At 49.1% G+C, this 20,567-nt stretch overlaps 1 protein-coding gene across 1 annotated transcript in view; it reads right to left on the reverse strand.

Annotated features, from left to right (window-relative positions):
* Positions 1-5,407: 5,407 nt before the first annotated feature.
* LOC119400537 (argininosuccinate synthase) overlaps positions 5,408-20,567 on the reverse strand; it is a 51,085-nt gene continuing 35,925 nt past the window's right edge. The window contains exons 10-13 of the mRNA XM_037667601.2: positions 17,429-17,486; positions 16,669-16,825; positions 16,132-16,197; positions 5,408-5,600 (exon numbers count right to left, since the gene is read on the reverse strand). Of these exons, the coding sequence (XP_037523529.1) occupies positions 5,564-5,600; positions 16,132-16,197; positions 16,669-16,825; positions 17,429-17,486 (318 nt within the window). The 3' untranslated portion in view covers positions 5,408-5,563. The remainder of the gene's footprint in view (positions 5,601-16,131; positions 16,198-16,668; positions 16,826-17,428; positions 17,487-20,567) is intronic.

The following is a 20,567-nucleotide window of genomic DNA, read 5'->3' on the forward strand; positions in this document are numbered from 1 at the left end:
ACGTTGAAGGAAGGAGATCAGGGCCGCAAGAGCGCCACGGAGGCGATCCTCGCAGCCGGTGGGGAACATGAAGTCCTGTAGGGTTACACAGGGCAGGCCGTGGCGGCGGTACTCAGTTTTCAGCCGCTTCCGAGCGTCGACAAGGGCGGGAGATGTGCAACTGTTTCTACCGCGCCGCAATCGACGCAGTTCGGTGCAGCCGCGCCGCGGAGACGATGTTTACGTTCCGCGGGCCACGCCGAACCGGTCCTCAGGGTGAGGAGGAGCGCGCGATCGCGGCGGGAGAAGCCAGTTGCAGGAAGGGGAGGTGGGGCGTGTCCAGCGGCGATCCGCGCGTCGGGATGCTCTCGCATCAACTCACGGCGAAAGTTGATGCGCGCCGAGTCGAACGATGATGCGTAGTCCGTGAGCGGGGTCGCGCTGGAGTGTGCTCGCTTCGCGAGTTCGTCCACCGCCTCGTTGCCCGCGATGCCGACGTGGGATGGTAACCACTGCAGGACCACGTCGCAACCACTCCGACGAAGTGCCAGGAGGCTCTGGGCGACGCGCTGGGCGAGCGGAGGGCCGCGGTCCTCCCTCGCGAGTTGGCGCAGGGCAGCCCTGGAGTCGCAGAAGATGGCCTCGCTAGTGACAGCCGGCGACTCTCGAAGGAGATCGGCAGCTAGCTGCAGACCCACCAGCTCGGCAGTGGTAGAGGAGGCGCAGTAGCTCAGGCTTCTCCGTAGGTCAGTGGCGAGCTCGGGGGCGACACAGGCGGCTGCAGCAGAGTGGTCCTGTAGTACAGAGCCGTCAGTGAGGACGTGAGTCCTGCCGGCGAGGTCCTCGTGCATCCGCGCTGCGGCTTCTTGAGCGATGGCACAGCGGGGGGTGACGCGCTTGGAGCGGACACCGGGGAGCTCGAGGGAGACTCGCAGGGGCTCGCGGCAGTGTGGGGCGGGCAAGTGAGCAGGGGGCGTCGGTTCCTCAACCACCACACTGTCGTAGAAATCGAGGATTCGGCCGACGCGCGAGTTGGGCACTGCGCGCAGTCTGGTGAGTAGGGGGCCGGTGTCCGGGGCACGGTGAAGGCGTCCATGTGGCAGAGGGCGCGCATGTCAGATGTTAATGACACAGGCCACGCGCGAGCTTCCGCAAGTGTTTCTGCCACACGAGAGCTGCGGGGAAGACCGTGGCACATGCGGATCACACGCAGGTAATCCCGCTCCAACGCGCGCCGCTGCACCTCCCGCACACTGAACAGCGGAAGGGCGTAATGCACTGCCGAAAGTGCGATTGCCTCGTAGATGTTGCAAGCAAAGGCGGGGGGGCAGCCGTCGCCACGGGCGAGGAGTCGGCGCACACAGGTCTCGACACGACGGGCGGCCTGGCGAATGCGCGTGACAGCGGGCAGCCACCGTAGCCGGTTGTCGATCGGTTGTCGTAGCCCGAGGTAGCGCACGCAGCTTTGCCAGCCGATCGGCGCACCGTGAAGGTGTAGGCACGGGAGATGGCGGCGCGGAGCAGCCCTCGGGGAACGTCGACAGGCGCGCGAGAGAGAGGCAGAGGCAGCGTAGGAGAGGATAGAGAGGGGGGGGGGGACGCGCATGCGCTGGCCCTCATCGCGGCGCTGCGCAGGAGAGAATTTCGGCATGTCGAGCCAACACCGTCGAGCCCACATTTCAGAGGAGCCAACCGAGGCAAGCGCTGGACTGAACGCGCGTAGCGCTCTACTATTTGAAGGAGAGGAGACTAGAGGAGGAGAGTAGCGTATGCGCCGTGAGAGCAGAAGCAAGAACGCAGGAGAAGCGCAAGCAGGTGCTGGTAGAGGAGTGGAGAAAGTAACGCGCAGCTGTTGGAGAGAGGGAAGGAGGAGAGTCGCGCATGCGTAGTGTGAGTGCGGACAACGCTGCGTGCGGATTACCACGCCGCCTTACATACCCCCGAGCAAGAGGTACTTCGCATCTAAAAAATAAAGCCAGTTCCACGCCTGTGAAATCTGAGTAAACAGCGGAGCTGGCAAGCAAGCGCCACCACCTGGCGAACGCAGATTGAGTTCTTTCTCCATCTTTCTTCTTCTTCTTCCTCCTTTCTTCTTTCTTTCTTTATCTCTGTCAACATCCTCGTTCTTTCATCTTTCTTTCCTCCTTATCCCTTTCTATATTGCCATCTCTCCTCCCTTTCTTCCTCCTTACCCTCACATCACTCCTCACTCTCACTTCTCTGCCACGCCCTTATACGGTACATGGCTGTGCTATGGTTTGCCCTCCCCTTTCCTGCGTTCCCTTCTCTTCACCCGTACATCAGCCCTCCTCACCCTCACTTCCCTTTCCCATCCCCTTGCTAAGCTGTACTATACGAGGACATGCCATGCTTTACTCTCTCCCCTCTTCCTTTCCTTCCTCCTCACTCTCACATCACTCCTCCTTCAAACTCACTTCCCTTTCCCACCCGCTTGCTGTACTACTACGCTAGAAGCTGCTTGGCACATACCCACTCTCTGTGGCGCATAAGCGACATTATACAAGGCTATGCCATGCTTTACCCTCTCCCCTGTTTCCTTCCTCCTCACCTTCACATTTATGAGAACCTACGGAGGCGCGTGTGCGACTTCACGAAGCGTTTGCAACAACGCATTGATGTAAAAGGAGATCATCTGCCAGATGTAGTTTTCAAGAAATGACTTAGGTAATTGAATGACATATTTGGTCCTATTTATAGACAATTACCTATTTTTCGCTGCGTCCGTATATGATATATGACTACTTGAAATATAACGTTAATGAAAAGCAACAGATAATGAAGCCAACGAAGGTACAAGGGACGATAATTGTTCGATTTTATCTGTATTGTAGTGATTGTGATATAAATGTGAAGAAAGTAAGGTGAACAAATGAATGAATAAACTTTATTTAGAATTAGTCCGGCAGTGTTCTACGATAAGACAACTTTTTCAACTTTTCCGTACACTTTACTTTTTTTCACATTTCCATCACAATTACTACAATACAGTTACAACAGTACAATTAACGTCCCCTATAGCCTACCTGCCGTGGCTTTATAATCTGTTGGTTTTCATTAAGGTTGCACCAAACGAAGAAACGAGCCCTTTAAATTCCCTCCTTGAAATATGTCGGTTGACTCCGCGCCACCCTTATTTACGCGGCTGCCACTGTTCTATATCATAGAGGAAGCACTAGCGAAAGGCGTGTACACGTATGTCCTATTTGGTTGTGTGGTGATATATTTTGCCTATTTACGCAGTGCCGATGGAAATGCGAGGTAGCCAACAGAGGCGACACGGATTTGTAGCAGGTATACTTTATGGGAAACAGCACAGTCCTGTCTCTTAGGACAAATGTAGTGAATCTGGCACCCTATCCCGTCTTTTCTCGTTTTTCTTCTTCGTTCTCAGTTGCGCCTCAAATATTTCGTTATGCAAAAAGCCCTTCGACCAAACCAGGACGATGTCGTCTGCTATTACCTGCTCCGCATCTCCTACAAGGCTGAGTAGACGCTGCCCATTCGCCACACTGCAGCTACGAAAGGATCCTCAGTCACGCGGATCTTCTTAGAACGACTCGCGAGCCACGAAACGCGCGAAAGCACGTGCATAGCGCGTGCGTGCAAAGCAACGGAAACTCAAGGCGGAGTGAAGGGGAGAGCGGAAAGGTATACAGTCGCGTTACGGCTTTTTTTCTCCACACTCAGCGGCAGCGCCCGGCACCGCAGCGCCCCTCCTCGGCGCGGGTCTCCCCGTAGTTCCAGTTCCTTCCCGAGCATAGCGCGCGCCTCGCAAGCACATCGCAGTTATCGCAGTGGCGTCATGGTTAGGCGCCGCATCCCCGGTTGTGCTCTCCCCTCGCTGGGCTTGGCGCGCGCTACGCAGGTGACGTCATAGCTAGGCTCCGCCTCCGCAGCTGGGTCCTCTGTTCGCGGAGTTTCGTGCGGTCGATCACGGCAGTGCCTCAAGCTTAAACAGCTCCACTGTTAAAATTCCGATACTGAGTTCCCTCGATGATTATACGGAGATGTGGTTCAGGACCCCTTTAAACGCATGCGGCACATAGGATACTTTACTGGAAAACATAAGACTAAGCCTGAGGCTTAGTGGGGAATGATTTTGCTTTCATGTTATTTGCTGAAATAAAGAAAAAAGTGTATGTTCTTCCGAGAGGGTAAGACACTCGCCTTTAGAGTCCGGGGCTCTACGTTCGAAACCGAGCACTGCTATGAACAGTTATTTTATGTTGTGCTTTTATTTCTTGGTGGCGATCCGTCTTACATCACAAAGAGACGCACACAAATTTTTCTCGTCGAGTCAGCATGGAAATGTTTACGAATTTAAAGTGTTTTAGGTGCTAAGAAACGAATTGGACCGGGTAGAGAATTCCGAAGATGTATCGTAACTGAAAAAAAAATAATAACTGCATTTGAATGCGTAAGTACGACCAATAAAAAAGTAAGCGTTCAAGGCATGGGAGCTAGGGGTACAACTCGATCTTGTTAGTAAATGTGCTCTGGTTACCTTTAAAAAAGTGACCAGATTTGTTTGGGTTGGAGGAGAGGGTACGAAACATGCATATGCATGGCAGTTGCAGCCTTGAAGACGACAAGTCCGCTTGTCGAAACGTTGGCTCCAAGGACACCCCGTGTTCCTAGGATTTTTCATCGCTTCAAGCTTCCATCTTCCCCGGTACTTCTACCCTATTTGGTATTACATAAGAACATTCTAATGTCACGAAGAATCTTAGGTAAAGTCCGACGCGAGTAGCCAAATTTTTTTTTTAATGCTTTCCCGCTGAAATACTGTAATGTGGTTCTGACGGTGAAGTATGCAGAATTCAAGCCGAACCATTTATTGGGCGAACCTGTACACAGCAAAAAACGTAACACACGAAGTGCAACAACAGCGGCGAGCACATTGTCGGTCGTCGATAGTCTGATCGTCGGTGGAGCACGTCGGCTGTTTAGACATGCGTGATCTAGCATCATCAAATCATGAATGGTAATCTACCACTATCCCTCAAGAGGAAGGTATATAACAGCTGCATCTTACCGGTACTTACCTACGGAGCAAGCACACACGACAAAGAGCGATTTCCCCTATTTCCTCCTTTGTTTATATCTCTGTCGTATTCTGAACCTGTTGTATCTCACTCTCCTTTGTCGTATGTGCATACGCTTCGAAAAAAAAAAGAAGACATGACTTCATACGCACCAACGACGAAGGGCAGAAAACATGCAAAGTGAAGAGTTCTTCACGTGCATAATACGGGCCCATAATGTCTTCTCTACGTAGAATACTCAAAGCGTAACCGGCAAAGTTGACATATTTACAAGTCATTCGAACGCTACAGATGACCAGGGGGACACAAGAAGCCAGACTAAATTATAGATGGTTAAAAAATGTCAAGACTAGACATTCAACTTCGCAGTCCTCCTTAAGTACTTTCATTGTATTTTTTTTTTCTTTCTAATAGCTAACAGTTTCCCAAGTCATTTTGGGGTAGACTCAGCCGTTTCAGCGGGCTTTCAATTCAAAGTCGTCATTGTGGATGAACGTGTAGTCGACAACTGTTAGTCTTTAGTGCGCATTCTTCACACGATGCCATTCTCGTAGCCTGCAAAAAAAAAAAGGAAAATAGCTGGCTTAAAAATGAGAAACAATTATTGCAACAATTAACAAAAATGATCCAGTATAACAAATTGCAACAGGACACCAGTGGCATAACCAATCCAACAGCACGTTTTTATCTAGCTTTAATTATCATATTTGTATGGTAATAACATATCGTACATCCCGAGGTGACGTGCCGCTCACATCTGGACAGCTTCATTCCATTTCAAGCTTTTTTTTTTGTTCATCAGCGTTTCGTCGTTAAAATTTACATTGAAGGAAAACACTAAATCAGTTGCCAGTTTGCTAAAATATTCTTCGAAAATTCTGCTGTCGTGAATTGCGCACAGTAGGTTGATTATTCGAACGGATAAAAATCGCCGAAGTTCTTTTTAGAGCGCAGCTCTTGGGCGCCTGTTCCTGCGTTGAGCGTCGGCGTGCCTTGCCCGCCACAACCGACAGAACTCAACACAGTGAAAGATGAAAGCAAGCGCAAAGCGCGGTGAGGATGGCAAAATGGTGAAGAGGAAAGCAAGAGTGCCACACGAGACTACGAGATGGCGCCATAGTATTTGCAATCTGCGCCACCGAAGCAGAAGTTAATGCATTGAGGTGGTCTAGTTGGCACTGAGTGAATGCTTCCGTATTAGGCTACTAGCGAACACGCACAAGGACTACACGGAAAGACACAGGGCAACCGCTATTCGCGGCGAGATCGACCTATAGGTGGCAGCACCGTCACCCCGCTAGTGTGGATACTGGTTTCGTGTGGTGTGTGTAGAAGTGCACGGGGCTTCTGTTTTCACATCGTGATTTTGTGTTCCGTACCCGCAGAAAACTCTTCGTTATCGATGCTGAGGTTTTGTTCAGTGCCACAATGCCGCACATACTGCACAGAGCCAGGGATAAGCTTCCATTTTTATTCGCACTGTCCGCGAACTGTAGGTGGCGCGCAAGTCGACTCAAGATGGCTGTTCGAGGGATGATAGGCGCTCCGCTTTGTCCGGAGAGACCCTTGTAAACACAGCTCGTTGCGTGTTCTTCAGCGCGGTGCGAAACGTTTTGCACGATGTGCGACAGCACATCAGCTGTAGACAGGAGCCTCTTCCTCTCAGGTGTCCACAGCAGCTCGGAGTCTGCACAGCAAGTCTCCGTTAAATAGCAAAAATATGTGTTTCAATGAACAGTAAAAGTTATTGGCAGATACAGAGGGCCCCACTTTTCGTCTAAGACACTCTCTCGATCTGTTTTAAGTTCATAAAACTGCTTGGTGTTAAACGGACGCATCATGTCACCTTAGATCGAAGCCTGCATAGATTGATTGTCTGCATTGTACAGGCCTCCGACGCGCGCAAAACCGTGGTCACGCGGGCACTTTTGATCACGGTCAGGGCCGATCTTGATTAGGCTCGGTCCGAATCAGGTGCTGCTACACGATCTCTTGATCGCGATCAGGCGCAATCGAGATCACGACGATTGTTATTTTGGTGACGTCTACGCCGAACTCGGCGTGGATCAGTTTGGACCAATCACGATTAAAAGATGCGATTCGGATCGGCTTTGATCACGATCAAATGTGCCCGTGCAATACTGTTATCATAAATCGCTATGAATATTATTCGATCGCATCGAAACAGCTTCATAAGATTACGACCGAGCGTAATCCCGATGGCCCTGGCCGCGATCAAAAGTGCCCGTACAATGTCGGAGCTTATTGAAATATTTCACGGAATTCGCTTGTGTATCGAAGTCGGTATTGAATCTCTGTAAAAACAACTGCGAAGATCACACGAAAACAAGCAACTTCGCGTCCACTAGGTTTGCTCGCTTGCTTGCTCGTTCCTTAAACTTCCCGCAGTTTGCAGCACTTTTTTGTTTACTGTCCATCGCGTCGCGTCACGCTAGCACGTATGGGCCTCTACGTCAATTAAAGCGAAAAGTGAGTGATTTCCACTTACCTGTATTGCTCCAGAAGAAATCACTGGGGATGAAATGTGCACTTCAGACCCGCATCGGCGGCATCACAGGCTTACCGATACGAAGCCTCACCACCGATTCCTTTCTTTCCCGCGAATCTTGCGGGAACGAATGGAGGCTTATCTTCTTAGGGGCAGCTCGGTTTGTGCAGTGGGGCACGCAGCACATTCGATTGTTGCTGTGCTTCTTGGCCATGACGCGCATAAGAAGAGTACAAAGGCGCGAGGCATTTGACTAAAGCAGCCAAAACACGCGTCGTCGTCTGCCTATCCTCCAAGAGTCGTTGCCGCCATGCGCCGCGGTGCGGCGCGACAGTCTACGGACATCGCGAATACCACCGACGCGGAACGTCGCCGACTGTGGCTCGTTAGGCTTCGTAACGGCAAGACGCCTTCCAAGTACGCAATGGTGTGCAGCAAGCACTTCGACTACGGTGCATTCAAGCGTTCGCAGACGAGAAAGAATGGTGAGTAGTCAGCGATAACTTCGCTAATGTGTGCATTTATATGCTTGTTGCTGCTGCGCACTACGAGCGCGAAGACGGTCGCAGTAAGCGAACGCTCGGGGAAGCTTCCCTGTGCTTTGATTTCCCTACACTTCCGCAGGAAAATTAAGCGAGAATCAATCGAGAAAGAAGAAAATTAATTCATGGAATTTATTCTTTGTCATTCATGTACCGTCTGCGCTGTGAATGCAAAGTTTGTTCGCGCTCGGCTATGAGTCTGTTTAAACGAGAGTCCCCGTGCCCTTTTGTAGTTCGCGCATGTTCCATTGTGTTTACACGGCCGCGAGAACAGTCCTCGGTGTTCCGCAGGGCAAGTACGTGCACCGAAACGAGGCAAGTGTGTATGCATGATCTGGTGCATAGTAAAGGGTATCGTTTTATGTGCCCTCACTCGCCACGTAAGCGATGAAAATGCGCGAGCGAGTTTATCGCCACTGCTGATCTTGATGAATATATTTCTCGCTCGCTGTCTTTTTTTAAAGGTTTTCGCGGAAGAGATTGAGGCCTGACGCACTTCCGACACTGAACTTGCCAAAGCGCAAATTTGACAGGCATAAGCTACCTCGCAAGTACACGGGCGTCTTTGTATACATTTCGCCACAAGTTATAATTGCGCAAGGCAACTCAGTTTTGCGATTTCCGTGTCATACCATTTTCTGTTCTGTTTAGGGGACAATTTAAGTACCGAAGTGTCAGACGTGACTTTACAGAAATATTTCTCTGCAGTGGGACCAGGACCGTACACAACTAAAGCTCGTCGCGTAACCTATAAACGACAGTCCCGAAGTTATACACCTAACCACAACGCGCAAGTGCATGAGAGCCTTTTTTTAAACCACCGAGCCGCTAAAAGGCTATATTCACATAAGATTTAATACTTCTCATCTTTAGGACAACGTCGAGTGCACTTTGCAATGCGCTTGAACCACGGAGCGGCACCTACACTGATATGACTCTCGTGAACGGACGGTACGACGACCGCACACAACACTCTCGACAAGTGCACTCACTGATCTTATTACAGTACATATACAGCCGATAAAGGCCAAATGCTTCTTTGCATCGCGTTAGGCATACGTACGAGCGGTTAAAGTTGCACCAACACAACGGAACAAACAGCCTTTTGAGGCCCTGCATGACGTACGCGCACATGAAAACACAACGCGGCTAGCAGACGACGCATGGAGCAATCCACACTAGGCGCGCTTCAGCCAGTAGCCGCCAGGCGGCGACTCCGTCGACCTCGCGGCCATTCTGTAGTCCTTGTGCGTGTTCGCTAGTAATATGGAAGCAGAAGTGTTCGCGCCGTCGAGGACGACGCTTATCGCCGCCAGGGATACCGTGAAATGAAAACACGCGTACAGCTGTGCTCAAATTTCGCATTAGTCAACATTATAATCATCGATATTTTTTTTTATTTTATTTCGCGCCACCATACCGTGTAAGCGCCGACTGCAGGGAAAGAAAAGAGGAAAAGGGTCTCGTGTGCCCCCCTCCCCCCTGTCCCTCCTTCTTCTCTGTTTGTAATTACCAAGCTGTTATCTCCCATTGCTAAGGCTTCTCTTGAGTTGTATTTAATTTTCACCCATTATATATATTTTTCTATTGTCTGATAGCTTGTTATAACATTGTGGGCACGGGAATGCGCCCTTCTTCGTGTGATTTCATATTATTAGATTATGATTCTTCTAAATCCTGAAAATAGGGGTCAGCCTCGCATGCACACACCAAGGGCAAAGTTTATTAAGAAAGCTCAACGTTCACACTGTTCCCGAAATTGCAGCAGAGTGACAAAACGGGCTAGTTAGTTTACAATTACAGTTTCTTTCACTGTGTTTTTTCGTGTGTACGGACGAAGGTGAGGAAGAAAGCACAACACAGCCGATGTTTCAAAGCGCTAACTACCGTCTGCAGGAATAATATACAGGGTGTTTCAAGAAATGTTACTGTGGTTATCATCAAAATTAAATTAGCTATATTTTTAATTAGGGGAGACAGGCGGTTGGGCGAAAGTGGAGAATCGGAGACCTTCCTGCGAAGAGCCCATTGCCCCTTTAGAATCAAATCTGACGAATTTTGCCGGCGAAATCGAAACCGAAACGCGAAAGAACGCAGCTGCCATACTCCTCCGAGAAATCCAGAATAAGCGAGCGCCGTTATATCAACCACCGCTCTACTTCGCTTCATGGGTGTACGGGCTGCGCTTGCCATTATAACACGCATGGCCCACATAGGTTAACAAGAGCACAAGGAATAACAAAACTGCAATCGTTGTCGCAAACAGTGACGTCATTCTGGCTGTCTGTTAGTTGCGCTCTTCGGCACTTCGTTTTCGATTTCACTGATGAATTCGGTCAAAGTTCATCAATCCGCAGTAATTACCAGAGGCCGCTTTTCAGAAATCTCAAGGCGGCGATGGGCTGTTCCCAGGAAGGATTGTAATTTCCCCGTGATTGAGCCGCCCGCCTGTCTCTTATCAAAAAGATAAGTATTTTAATTTCTGTAATTAATGCTGTATAAGTATTTTCTCTCGTCATCTTAAAATGCCTACTGCTAGATTAAAAGCAATTATGAACGCAACGACGCCAACGAGCAAATATTGCATTTCCCTCATTTTTGAGGATTTTTGGACACATTTCTTGAAACACACTATATGTTGTGGTCATTGAGTGGGCGTGAACAGTTACGTCACTAAATATTAAGACACAAAAATATAAGGTATTCAGCAGTTGAGAAAAAAACGCCAGGCCTGCGCTGAAACCTCAGCACAGTCACAGCGAAAGCTGGAAGAGCGGCGTTTCTAGAGCCCGTTGTAAGCTCTCTTGGGGCTACAATACAAGTACACTAGAAAGGTACCCACTACGCCATAAATCACAGTTTTTGTGAAGTTGGGAAGCACCTACTAAGCCATTATTCGTCATTCTGCGGAGAAGCGAGGCACCAGCTAAACGTCTGTGAGGCATTATGTGCACTTTGTTGACGCGACGACTGATGACGATGATGACGCTATAAATCATTGTAATTTTACTGAGACCCCGAGGAAATGGATCATGCGCTTATGGGCTTCTTTGGCAACCAATACAAGTGCACTTGCGAGGAACCCACTACGCTATAAATCATTGTAATTTTTGAGAAGTAGGGCAGCCGGCACTGTGCCATTTTTCATCATTCTACGGAGAGCCGTGGTACCTGCTAAACGCATGTAAGGCATTATGCGCACTTTGGTGATGCTGTGCCTGATGACGATGAAGAATTATGGCAGAGCCCTTTGTAATGGGTTGGAAGCATTCAACAACCTACTCGTTGCGCACTTCGCATTGTGTGACGCCTAATTACAGAATTCGCGTTGTGCGACGCTTGGTGCTTATACTCTTCTACCACGCTATATTGCATATGCTGATGTGGTTCCTTCCCGACATGAAGCCTGTATAGGACCTTTTTGCAAAGCAGTTTCAAGCACCGGCATGGCTCAGAGGTTGAATACTGGGCTCCCACGCAGAGGGCCCAGGTTCGAACCTTGTTCCATCCTGGAATTTTTTTCTTATTTCGAGCGATACTGGTTACGGACACCGGCGGCGGCGGCGGCAGCGGCGGACAACTACGGCGCCAAAAACGGCCGGTGAAATGATCTCATAACAGCTTTCGCTGTAAAAATTAGACCAACTATGTGCGCTAAAAGAGGAACGCGTCATCTATTGACCTATGATGCATGGCACGGAGATGCAACTTATTCGTAGAAAAGCCTATAAAATTGTTTGAAATCATAATCGAAGAAGGAGCGCTTGCGAATGTGTCTTTGTTTTGAAATCAGAGGCGCTTCCCGAGCCTCTTTCATGCGGCTTTTTGCACTAGCTACAACTCCGGTTCTTTTTAAAAATGCGAGTCATTTGTTATTTAACGAGGTTCAAGCGCAGTAGACCATACGAAATGAATATGGGGCGGACGCGACAGGCGTCAATTATTATGTTTGACCAACTGCCCAAAAGTTCATGTTTTAAACATTTCCAATGTTTGCAATGCGCAGTGAAGCTGCTGGAAGCACGCTTTCGCGTAGCCTGTCGCTGGTTTAGCATTTGATCTGTCTGGTGTATACGCCTTGCTGTACGATAGGGGAGTCTTGTAAACATTTATTTCGTGCAACCTAGTTATTGTAGCTGCACAACTGTGAGCCCTTGTACTGTCTTGATAAAAGAGAGCTTTCTTGAAGGCCAATATTGGACGATCCCTTCATAGCTCAGCATTCAAGTGGTCGAGAAGATATATATATATATATATATATATATATATATATATATATATATATATATATATATATATATATATATATATATATATATATATATATATATATTCCCCTGAGTGGACTATCTCATTGTAAATAGCTAACAAAAATGATTCATTGTGAATTAAAAAAAAATAATGATGACTATCACCTTACCTGCCGACAAAAGTATTCACTTTTTTTAGGGGGAGGGGGGTGCTTTTTACCAGGTGCTGACTACTCCTTTGAGTGCTGTTTCGAATCGACTGGGTAATGTTGTATCCAGGTCTCACAATCAGAAATGGACGCCAAAATTCGGGCAGATGGTCGATGGTCAGCAATCACAGTAACCACAGCGATCCGGCTTCGTTCTACCTTCGTTCTCTTTTTTTTTCTGTGGTTTACGTTTTGCGCTAGTATTACGTCACTCTACGTATATCTTTATAAATACACGATAGTCTGCCTTAATGTAGTGCCGCAACATTTTTCTTCAAGGTAAAAGCACAAAATAAATATTTTCTCACACAAATGTTTGAAAAGGACTTAGTAATAACGGATATATTATAGGAGCGGTATGTCTACTTGCCCCATTCCTCGACAACATTTTTCCGCTCAGCCGGTTATGTATGTACCTATATGGTGTATTATTGCGATAGCAATTATATGGACACCCTCGACGGGTTTTTGCCGTCCGGCATCATGTTCGGTATAAATTCCAAATCAATAACATGTTACACCCGCAGGTAAAAGCGCGCCAGCGGGGGCGACGAACGCGGTTGAAGCAGAGATGAAACGAGACAGCCGCTTACGTCGCACGGTGGGCGCATGAGATAACATCACCCCGCGTGCGAGGCCTGCCGTCGAGTGCTCCTCAAGCAGAGGTGAAACGCCCCACCCGTCTTTCCTCGGGCGAAGGAGCATGGACGCCGAGGGAAGGGAGGGGGGGAGAGGCTGCGTCGCTCGAGCAGCACGTGCTATCTCGGCAGACATCACCAAACACCTCGTATGCTCTTCTACGTGCTGTGCTCCCACCAATTCGAGTTGAGGCAACAGACTGCACGAAAACCGCTTCTCTTCCTGGAGTGACCGTGTTCCATTATACCAGCGTTTTAGGGGCGAAGCTCCTCTTAGTCTAACCTTGTCACGTCTCCGTTGTCCGGCGTAACCACCTTTGCAAACTGCCCACTCCTTCGTCTTTGCAAACATCCCACTACGACCCATCACCGATCCTTTGCAAACTGCCCACTACTTCGTCTTTGCAAACATCCCACTACGATCCATCACCGATCCACTACATCACCGACCATAAAGCTGTTATAATGAAGGGGGAACGGAAGCCACCTTTGCAAACTGCCCACTACTTCGTCTTTGTAAGCATACCACTACGACCCATCACCGATCCATCACTTCACCGACCATAAAGCCGTTATAATGAAGGGGGAACGGAAGATACGTCTAGCTACCACTTACGATTAATAATATTTCTTGTATAAATATATACAGTGTTTCTCACGTCTTTGATGATGTACTGGGCTATCGCTTTGATTACTGCTGGGTGAAACCACTGAAGATTTCACGGTGTAACCATGATTGTTTCAGGAGCTTCGCCCAAGCTCTTCATCATTCACCCGTGGATATGGTTTGATTTTTCAGCGGAGCTGTTAAAACCGAGCTCAAACAGGCGAAGTATCGCCCAGTACACAAGTTTAAACTGCGCGAAGAAGACAACACGTAAGAACATAGAAACACGCACTATGACATACATAGCATAGCTCTGTATGGTAGATTATAGCAAGGAGAGTATAGCATAGTATAGCGGAGGCGAGTGGAAGGAGGAGGCGTGTTCAAGGTTGGAGACATGCAGGTGGTCAAGCGGACAGGAACTTCCTTCAGTGCTAAACTATGCCCATGTTCGTCTAGCTTTGCATCACTTTGCATTTGATCGCTGAGCCTTCCCCTCAGCTCCGCTGTGCATTGGCCTTCACGACGTTAAGTCAGTAAAAGTCTCGCATAAATTGTAGAGTTACGCGAGATCCGATCCAAGAGAGTTAGCTGCTATCTTTCCTTCGTATAACATTACAATTTGTTGCTATCGCATTCATTGCTTTGCCCTTGCGGCAAAACTGATTTATTTTCAATTAGTTTAACGGATGTCGTTCTGGCGCAACAAACGCCGTGGCCGGAAATCATGAAGGCATCGACGATGGCACTTGTCCCCTGATCAGTGTCTTTCTCGATGATGGTGACTTCTTGAGTTTGGGCTGCATCCGCATGACCAATAATATGAGGACAGTAAAACTTTAGTTTCACATTGCTAGCTTGCTCCCTGAAGCGATCATTGAGGCTACGTCCGGAACGCAGGATCGGCCGCAGCTCACTTAGGGGTCATCAATGATCGCAGTGCTGCAGCTAGTGAAAGGCGCTTGGTGTTTCTTTTGACGTCATCCATTCAAAATGCTTTCCTGGTCGGCCTTCCCGCACACTGCGTTCTTTCTTGCAGCGGAAAAAAAAACTGCCTCCATAATCATCTATCCTCTGCCTCCTTTAGCCTGTGCGACATGGACAACCCCCGCACAAAAGGGATGACATCCACTCTCGGTCTGTCAATGTCGCTTTTGCGGGGTTGCCTTTCCTGGTGCAGTTTAGATATATAATACGTCTGACTACCGTACCAAAGTACACCTAGGGAAAACCCTTTGTACCAACCATTAAAACAAGCCGTCGAAGTTTCTTTGCATCTCGCGCGGGCATGGCATTAGTAGTACTCTGCTAATGGCTGCCTTCACTATTTCCCTTTTCACCACTCTTGAGTGAGCTGGAGAAAATGGCAGAAGACTTTTGGTGGAGTGTGGTGCGTACCTGCCGAATGCATGGGCCCTCGGTAATAGTAGCTACATTTATAGGAAACGCAGTGTCCTTGCTTCTGGCAGTTCCTTCGTGAAGGTAAGGCCCTTGGTCTTTGCGCGAGAAACCTTGTAGACGCCCACAACCAAGAAAGAGAACGCCCTCAATGTGAAACACATGAGAGCAACCTGGCCTAACACTGCCGGTCATGCGGATGCAGGTAAAACTCGCAGTCACCACAGTCAAAAAACAGGCTCATCAGCGTATACGAGAGATCATGCAGCCCTTAAGTGCAATTTCAAAGCGCTACTTTTGCGTTACGCGCTATCCATGAAGCTTCTTGGCAAAGAGAGACGATTAACTTTCCTCCTATGCGTAGACATAATCCTCTAATCACTGAATGACCTCAAAGGGAAGCTGAAGCACTTTTTGAAAAAAAAAATGACTTTGAGGCGTGTAAGGACAGTTTTATCCCTGCTGAATTCGAAAAGCGATGTGAGAGCTCTCAAAAGTGAACGCAAATAGCCCTTTTTGGCAAAAAACACAGGCTGTGGCCGCAGCTAGGGCTTCTTGACATGCTGAGGGAACGCGGTGACGTCAACCTCGGAATGCCGCGTTATCTGCAACAGCAGCACTGCTGAAGCGTGGCCTCCTCGATTAGCTCCGGCAACGGCACGTCACGAGTTAGTCACGGAGGTCATGGTTGAAGATGTATACGAGAGAGAGTATAAAATTACCACATCGTTGACAACAATGTCGGTCCTTGCTAACCACGAAGTTTTATGGAATTCTAAATCATTTTCAGCTTCCCTTTAAATCTACTGCCAAACTTGCAGTCTCAACAGGTTCGCAATCTTTCGGCCAAGGAGCAAAAATATGTGCTTAAGCTTGTTCAACTGACACATAATTTATCTTAAAATGTGCGCAAATATTTCAACGGCGGCTCACCTCAATGCTTGGATCTTGATGAATCCACCAGCGTCGGATGGGGTATAATCTCCTTGGACATCCATGCTGTTGCCAATACAGCGGTGTCATAGAACAACAACAAAAAAAAACATTAGACACTCTACACACAGATGCGCTGCATTTCCTTAAAAATTTAGTTACCCAATCCAATTCATGAATATACTTGTTCAGAAGAACTGTTCTGGTCGGTTTGCGCCTGTGCTGTCAGCGGTGGCCACAGTCCATTCTCTGGTACCTTTCTCAATTGCATACGGACTAGATTGTGAATGCAAGCCCTATGAGCGTAGTTCCATTATCTCTGCATGAAACTCTGTACTTGAGCGCAACGCAGTATGCATTTATAGAACGTAATAAACTCGTAGTTCAAAATCTTGCTCGAACAAGAAAAGCATTACGAGATAGGGATGCTTCCAAACCATAAGAACGTTCTCCAACAGCGCCTTACTTCCGAAGCTTTCAAAGAAAGTCTACGAGGCAATGCGCTGCAGCCGTGTAACTTGACTGAAGCGTGCTCACCTAACCAACTCCTGATTGTAGAGCGAATTCGGCGCCCGGCGGCCCTTGATGTAGACCTGTCCCTTGTAGAGGTCCAGGCACACCGTGCCAGTCACGCAGCTCTGCGACGATTCTATGCACTTCCTCGTGAACTCCGCTTCGGGGCTGTACCACAATCCTGCGTTCACGTGGCGCGACACGTTACTTGGAGATAACTACGAAAATAAAAAAGCGAGCCAACGCCCAGCTGATGTGGCACAACAAACCAGACACTAGACTACAGTCGAACGACTGCGCGACAACTCCTGTCGATTTCAAATGTACACGAGACGGCGTAAGAAAATTACTGACGTAGGCTTCGGCTCGCAGGGCACCTCATGACAATCTGTCAACTCATTCACGTGGGTAAACTATTCTTGACTAAGTCCTCGCAATTAAAGCACAATATTCCGAAATGCTATAGAGCCTTCTCTCTCATATGAGTAAGGAAAGGCTGCCTAATAAACACCTTGTGAGTCGCAACGCACAGGTCCACTTGGGGTTCAATGGCCGTCGTAGTGTCGCAGACGACGATAACTAATGATGCTACTACTACTACTACTATTATGTTACTATTAGCACTCATGGGTCACGATATAACGATATAAACTTAGTGCTGAAAGTTTATACGTTGGTGCGCAAGAACAAGGGATGAATCAAAGTTGAAGCAAAGTTAAGTTTCAACGTTCAGCGGACGATCATTGCCACCTGCGCAAAAGTTTCATTAGTGATAAGCGCTTACCTCCGTACACCTGACGGGAGAATTCCAGCGACAGAGCCTGCTTTATTCTCCGCACTTCCTGCAAGAGGGAAATACTCTCAGCTCGTCTCGATATACGAATGAAACGTGAGCACGGGTAAGCGTTGGTAATTAAGTACGCAAAGAAATAGCTTGACCCGTGTTGTCACAAACTGCTTAACGAGTCACCAGTATCCCTCTGCACCAGTGCACGTTGGGAAATAATGCATTATTGCTACGCGTCAGTATCGCTTAAGAAAAGTACAGAAGAAAAAAGCGCTAGACCGAGTCCTCCTGGCTCAATATGCGGCAGGAAATAACACCACGAAAACTGAATATGCAGCGCAATATGGCCGTGACTTCAGTCGAACGGGTGTTTTGCTTAAAAGCCATATTTACTAAATAAGACGCATCCTGTCAAACCAACTTTTCAGTCACAGCAATCAACTCAGTGTGCAATTACTAAAGGCATAACTTCAGATTCAACGCACATTACTCCTACAGCACCGCAAGGCCCAATCTTAACGCCTTTTTTGTTTATTGCTTTTATTAGAACTATTGGTCAACGACCATCTACAACGAACAAGATTTCCTGTTGATACCATAGTTGACGGGAAAGAACTTCCAGGACACGCAAGAATTGATTCTTTGTGAATTGTCCATATGGCTAAACTCAAATGAGCTGAAATTGATTACTTCTAATATACATTATGCCGTGTTTATCTGGAACAGTGTACTTGCGCAGCTGGAGTAATTAAACATAATGACTTATCCTTCGTCCAAAAGACCATTTTCACAGATTAGTGCATGGATCTAAATTTCACAAAATAACACCCCGTCAAGTAAGCAATTCAAGTAAAACTAAAGCGCTTGTGGTATTCTTGCGGGATACAGTCCTCAATTAGACTGTTAATGACATTTGTGCTAGTGAACGTATGGTATAGTGCATTTGTGCGCTTTGTCTTTGTGTCCGGCTCCCTTATACTTCCGTCCTTCACCAACTGACGTGGCATGCTAGGTCTGCAAATGCGCTAACCTCTCCATAAATCATTATATATATATATATATATATATATATATATATATTGTGTAGCGAAGCGTTCCTACTGAGTAATGGGTCGTCCTCTCGAGCGCCTTCCAGTGGGTCGTTCTCTTCTCTGAGAGCACGCTCCTCGTGCAGAGAGTCGGCCCCGCTTTGACTGTCGCTGCCGTCCGCCGGCGCTGAGTCCCCGTTAATAAACGTCTTGACAATTTGGTGGAGAGTGTTGTGCCCTTTAAACAACTACGGTCCGCATTCGATGCCCTTGGAGCTTCGATCCCGTACCGTGCCTGCTACCATGACTCAAGACGCCGCCCAGCAAACGCCTCCTCTTGCACCGACGCCATGTCCGGGTGTCCCCCGCATCCGCGACCCTCCTATCTTCACCGGTGCAGATGGCACCGACGTCGAGGACTGGCTCGCGATCTACGAGCGTGTGAGCGTCCCCAATAAATGGGACGAGGCAGGCAAACTGAGCAACCTCGTTTTCTACCTGGCGGGTGTGGCAGGTCTCTGGTACAACAACCACGCATCCGATTTCGCTACGTGGTCCGCTTTCAAGACCGCCATCATCGACGTGTTTGGCCGCCCTGCCGTTCGCAAGCTGCAAGCCGAACAGCGGTTGCGTGAACGAGCCCAGCAGTCCGGCGAGTCTTTCACGAGCTACATTGAAGACGTGCTCGACTTGTGCAAGAAAGCCAACGCAACCATGTCCGAGGCCGACAAGATCCGGAACGTCATGAAAGGCATCGACGACGATGCCTTCACCATGCTACTCGCCAAAAACCCTCGCACTGTGGCAGAGGTCATCACGCTGTGCCAAAGCTACGAGGAGCTACGCCGGCAGCGGCTGATGACGTGTCGACCTCCATCACGCGACGCCGATCTCGCTGGCTTGTCGGCCGTGTCGGACCACTCAGTCTTACTCGCCGAAATCAAGTCGTTCGTGCGGGAGGAAATTGCCCGCCAGTTCTCCTTACTGGCCTTCTCTCACCCGCAGGATGTGGTACAGTCGTCGACCACACTGCTGCCTCCCCTACGCCGGGCTATCGAGCAGGAAATCGCGGAGGTTATGCCGGAATACCACCAGCCCCCTCCGGCGTCTGCGCTGCTCAGTTACGCACAAGTTGCAGCCAGGCCGCCCCCAGCGCTCCCTGTGGTGCCCCCGCTAACATACGCTGGAGCCGTCACCAGGCCTCAGGCCTTCGAAGCGAGTGTGCCGGCTGCGTACGCCGACATCGTCCATACGCCCCGACTGCAGCCAACCATGCAGTCGTCGTATCAGCAGCCACCCCGTCCCTCGCGTCCTGCCACGTGGATGGGACCTAGCCCGGCAAACCGATGGCGCACTTCCGACAACCGCCCGATCTGCTTTGCGTGCGGTTGCGCCGGTCACGTAGCCCGCTATTGCAACCGCGTGCAGCCGCCTCGAGTCGGATCAGCCGTCACCAACCAGTCCAGCCGCCCGTATTATGACCCGCTGCCGCCTATGTCACCGACGTCTCGCCCAGGTCCATCTACCCGTCGGTCACCGTCCCCCACGACGCCGCTCACTGTCACCGATGCGGCCTCGTCCGGTCGCACGAGACCAGGAAAACTAGTCGTCGCAGTCCAAGAGGCAAGGGCTGCGACGCTATCGAACAGCCAAAGCCCTCAGCAAAGCCCATCAAACGTAGTAGACGTGTTTGTAGATGGTGTGCGCACATCGGCCCTTGTAGACACTGGAGCTGCCGTTTCCGTTATGGACGCTAAATTTAGCCGACTACTACGAAAAGTGACGACGCCACTTTCCGGGCTCTCCCTCCGTACAGCCAGCGCTCATAGTATTCACCCGACAGCGGTGTGCACAGCCCGTGTCGTGATTCAGGACGCTCTGTACGCCGTTGAATTCATCATAATTTCCTCATGCTCTCACGACGTCATCCTGGGATGGGATTTTCCCGCCCGTCACGCCACCGTAATTCGTTGCGCACCAGCCGAAATAGAGCTCTCACCATTCTCAGATTTGACGCCGGCGGACAGTCCACCGGCTGCAACCAAGGTACTCGTCAAAGACGACACCACACTTCCTGCAAACTCGTCAACGGCTGTGTCAGTCTGCTG

Source organism: Rhipicephalus sanguineus, chromosome 1 (genome assembly GCF_013339695.2).
Source record: "Rhipicephalus sanguineus isolate Rsan-2018 chromosome 1, BIME_Rsan_1.4, whole genome shotgun sequence".
NCBI lineage: Eukaryota > Metazoa > Arthropoda > Arachnida > Ixodida > Ixodidae > Rhipicephalus > Rhipicephalus sanguineus.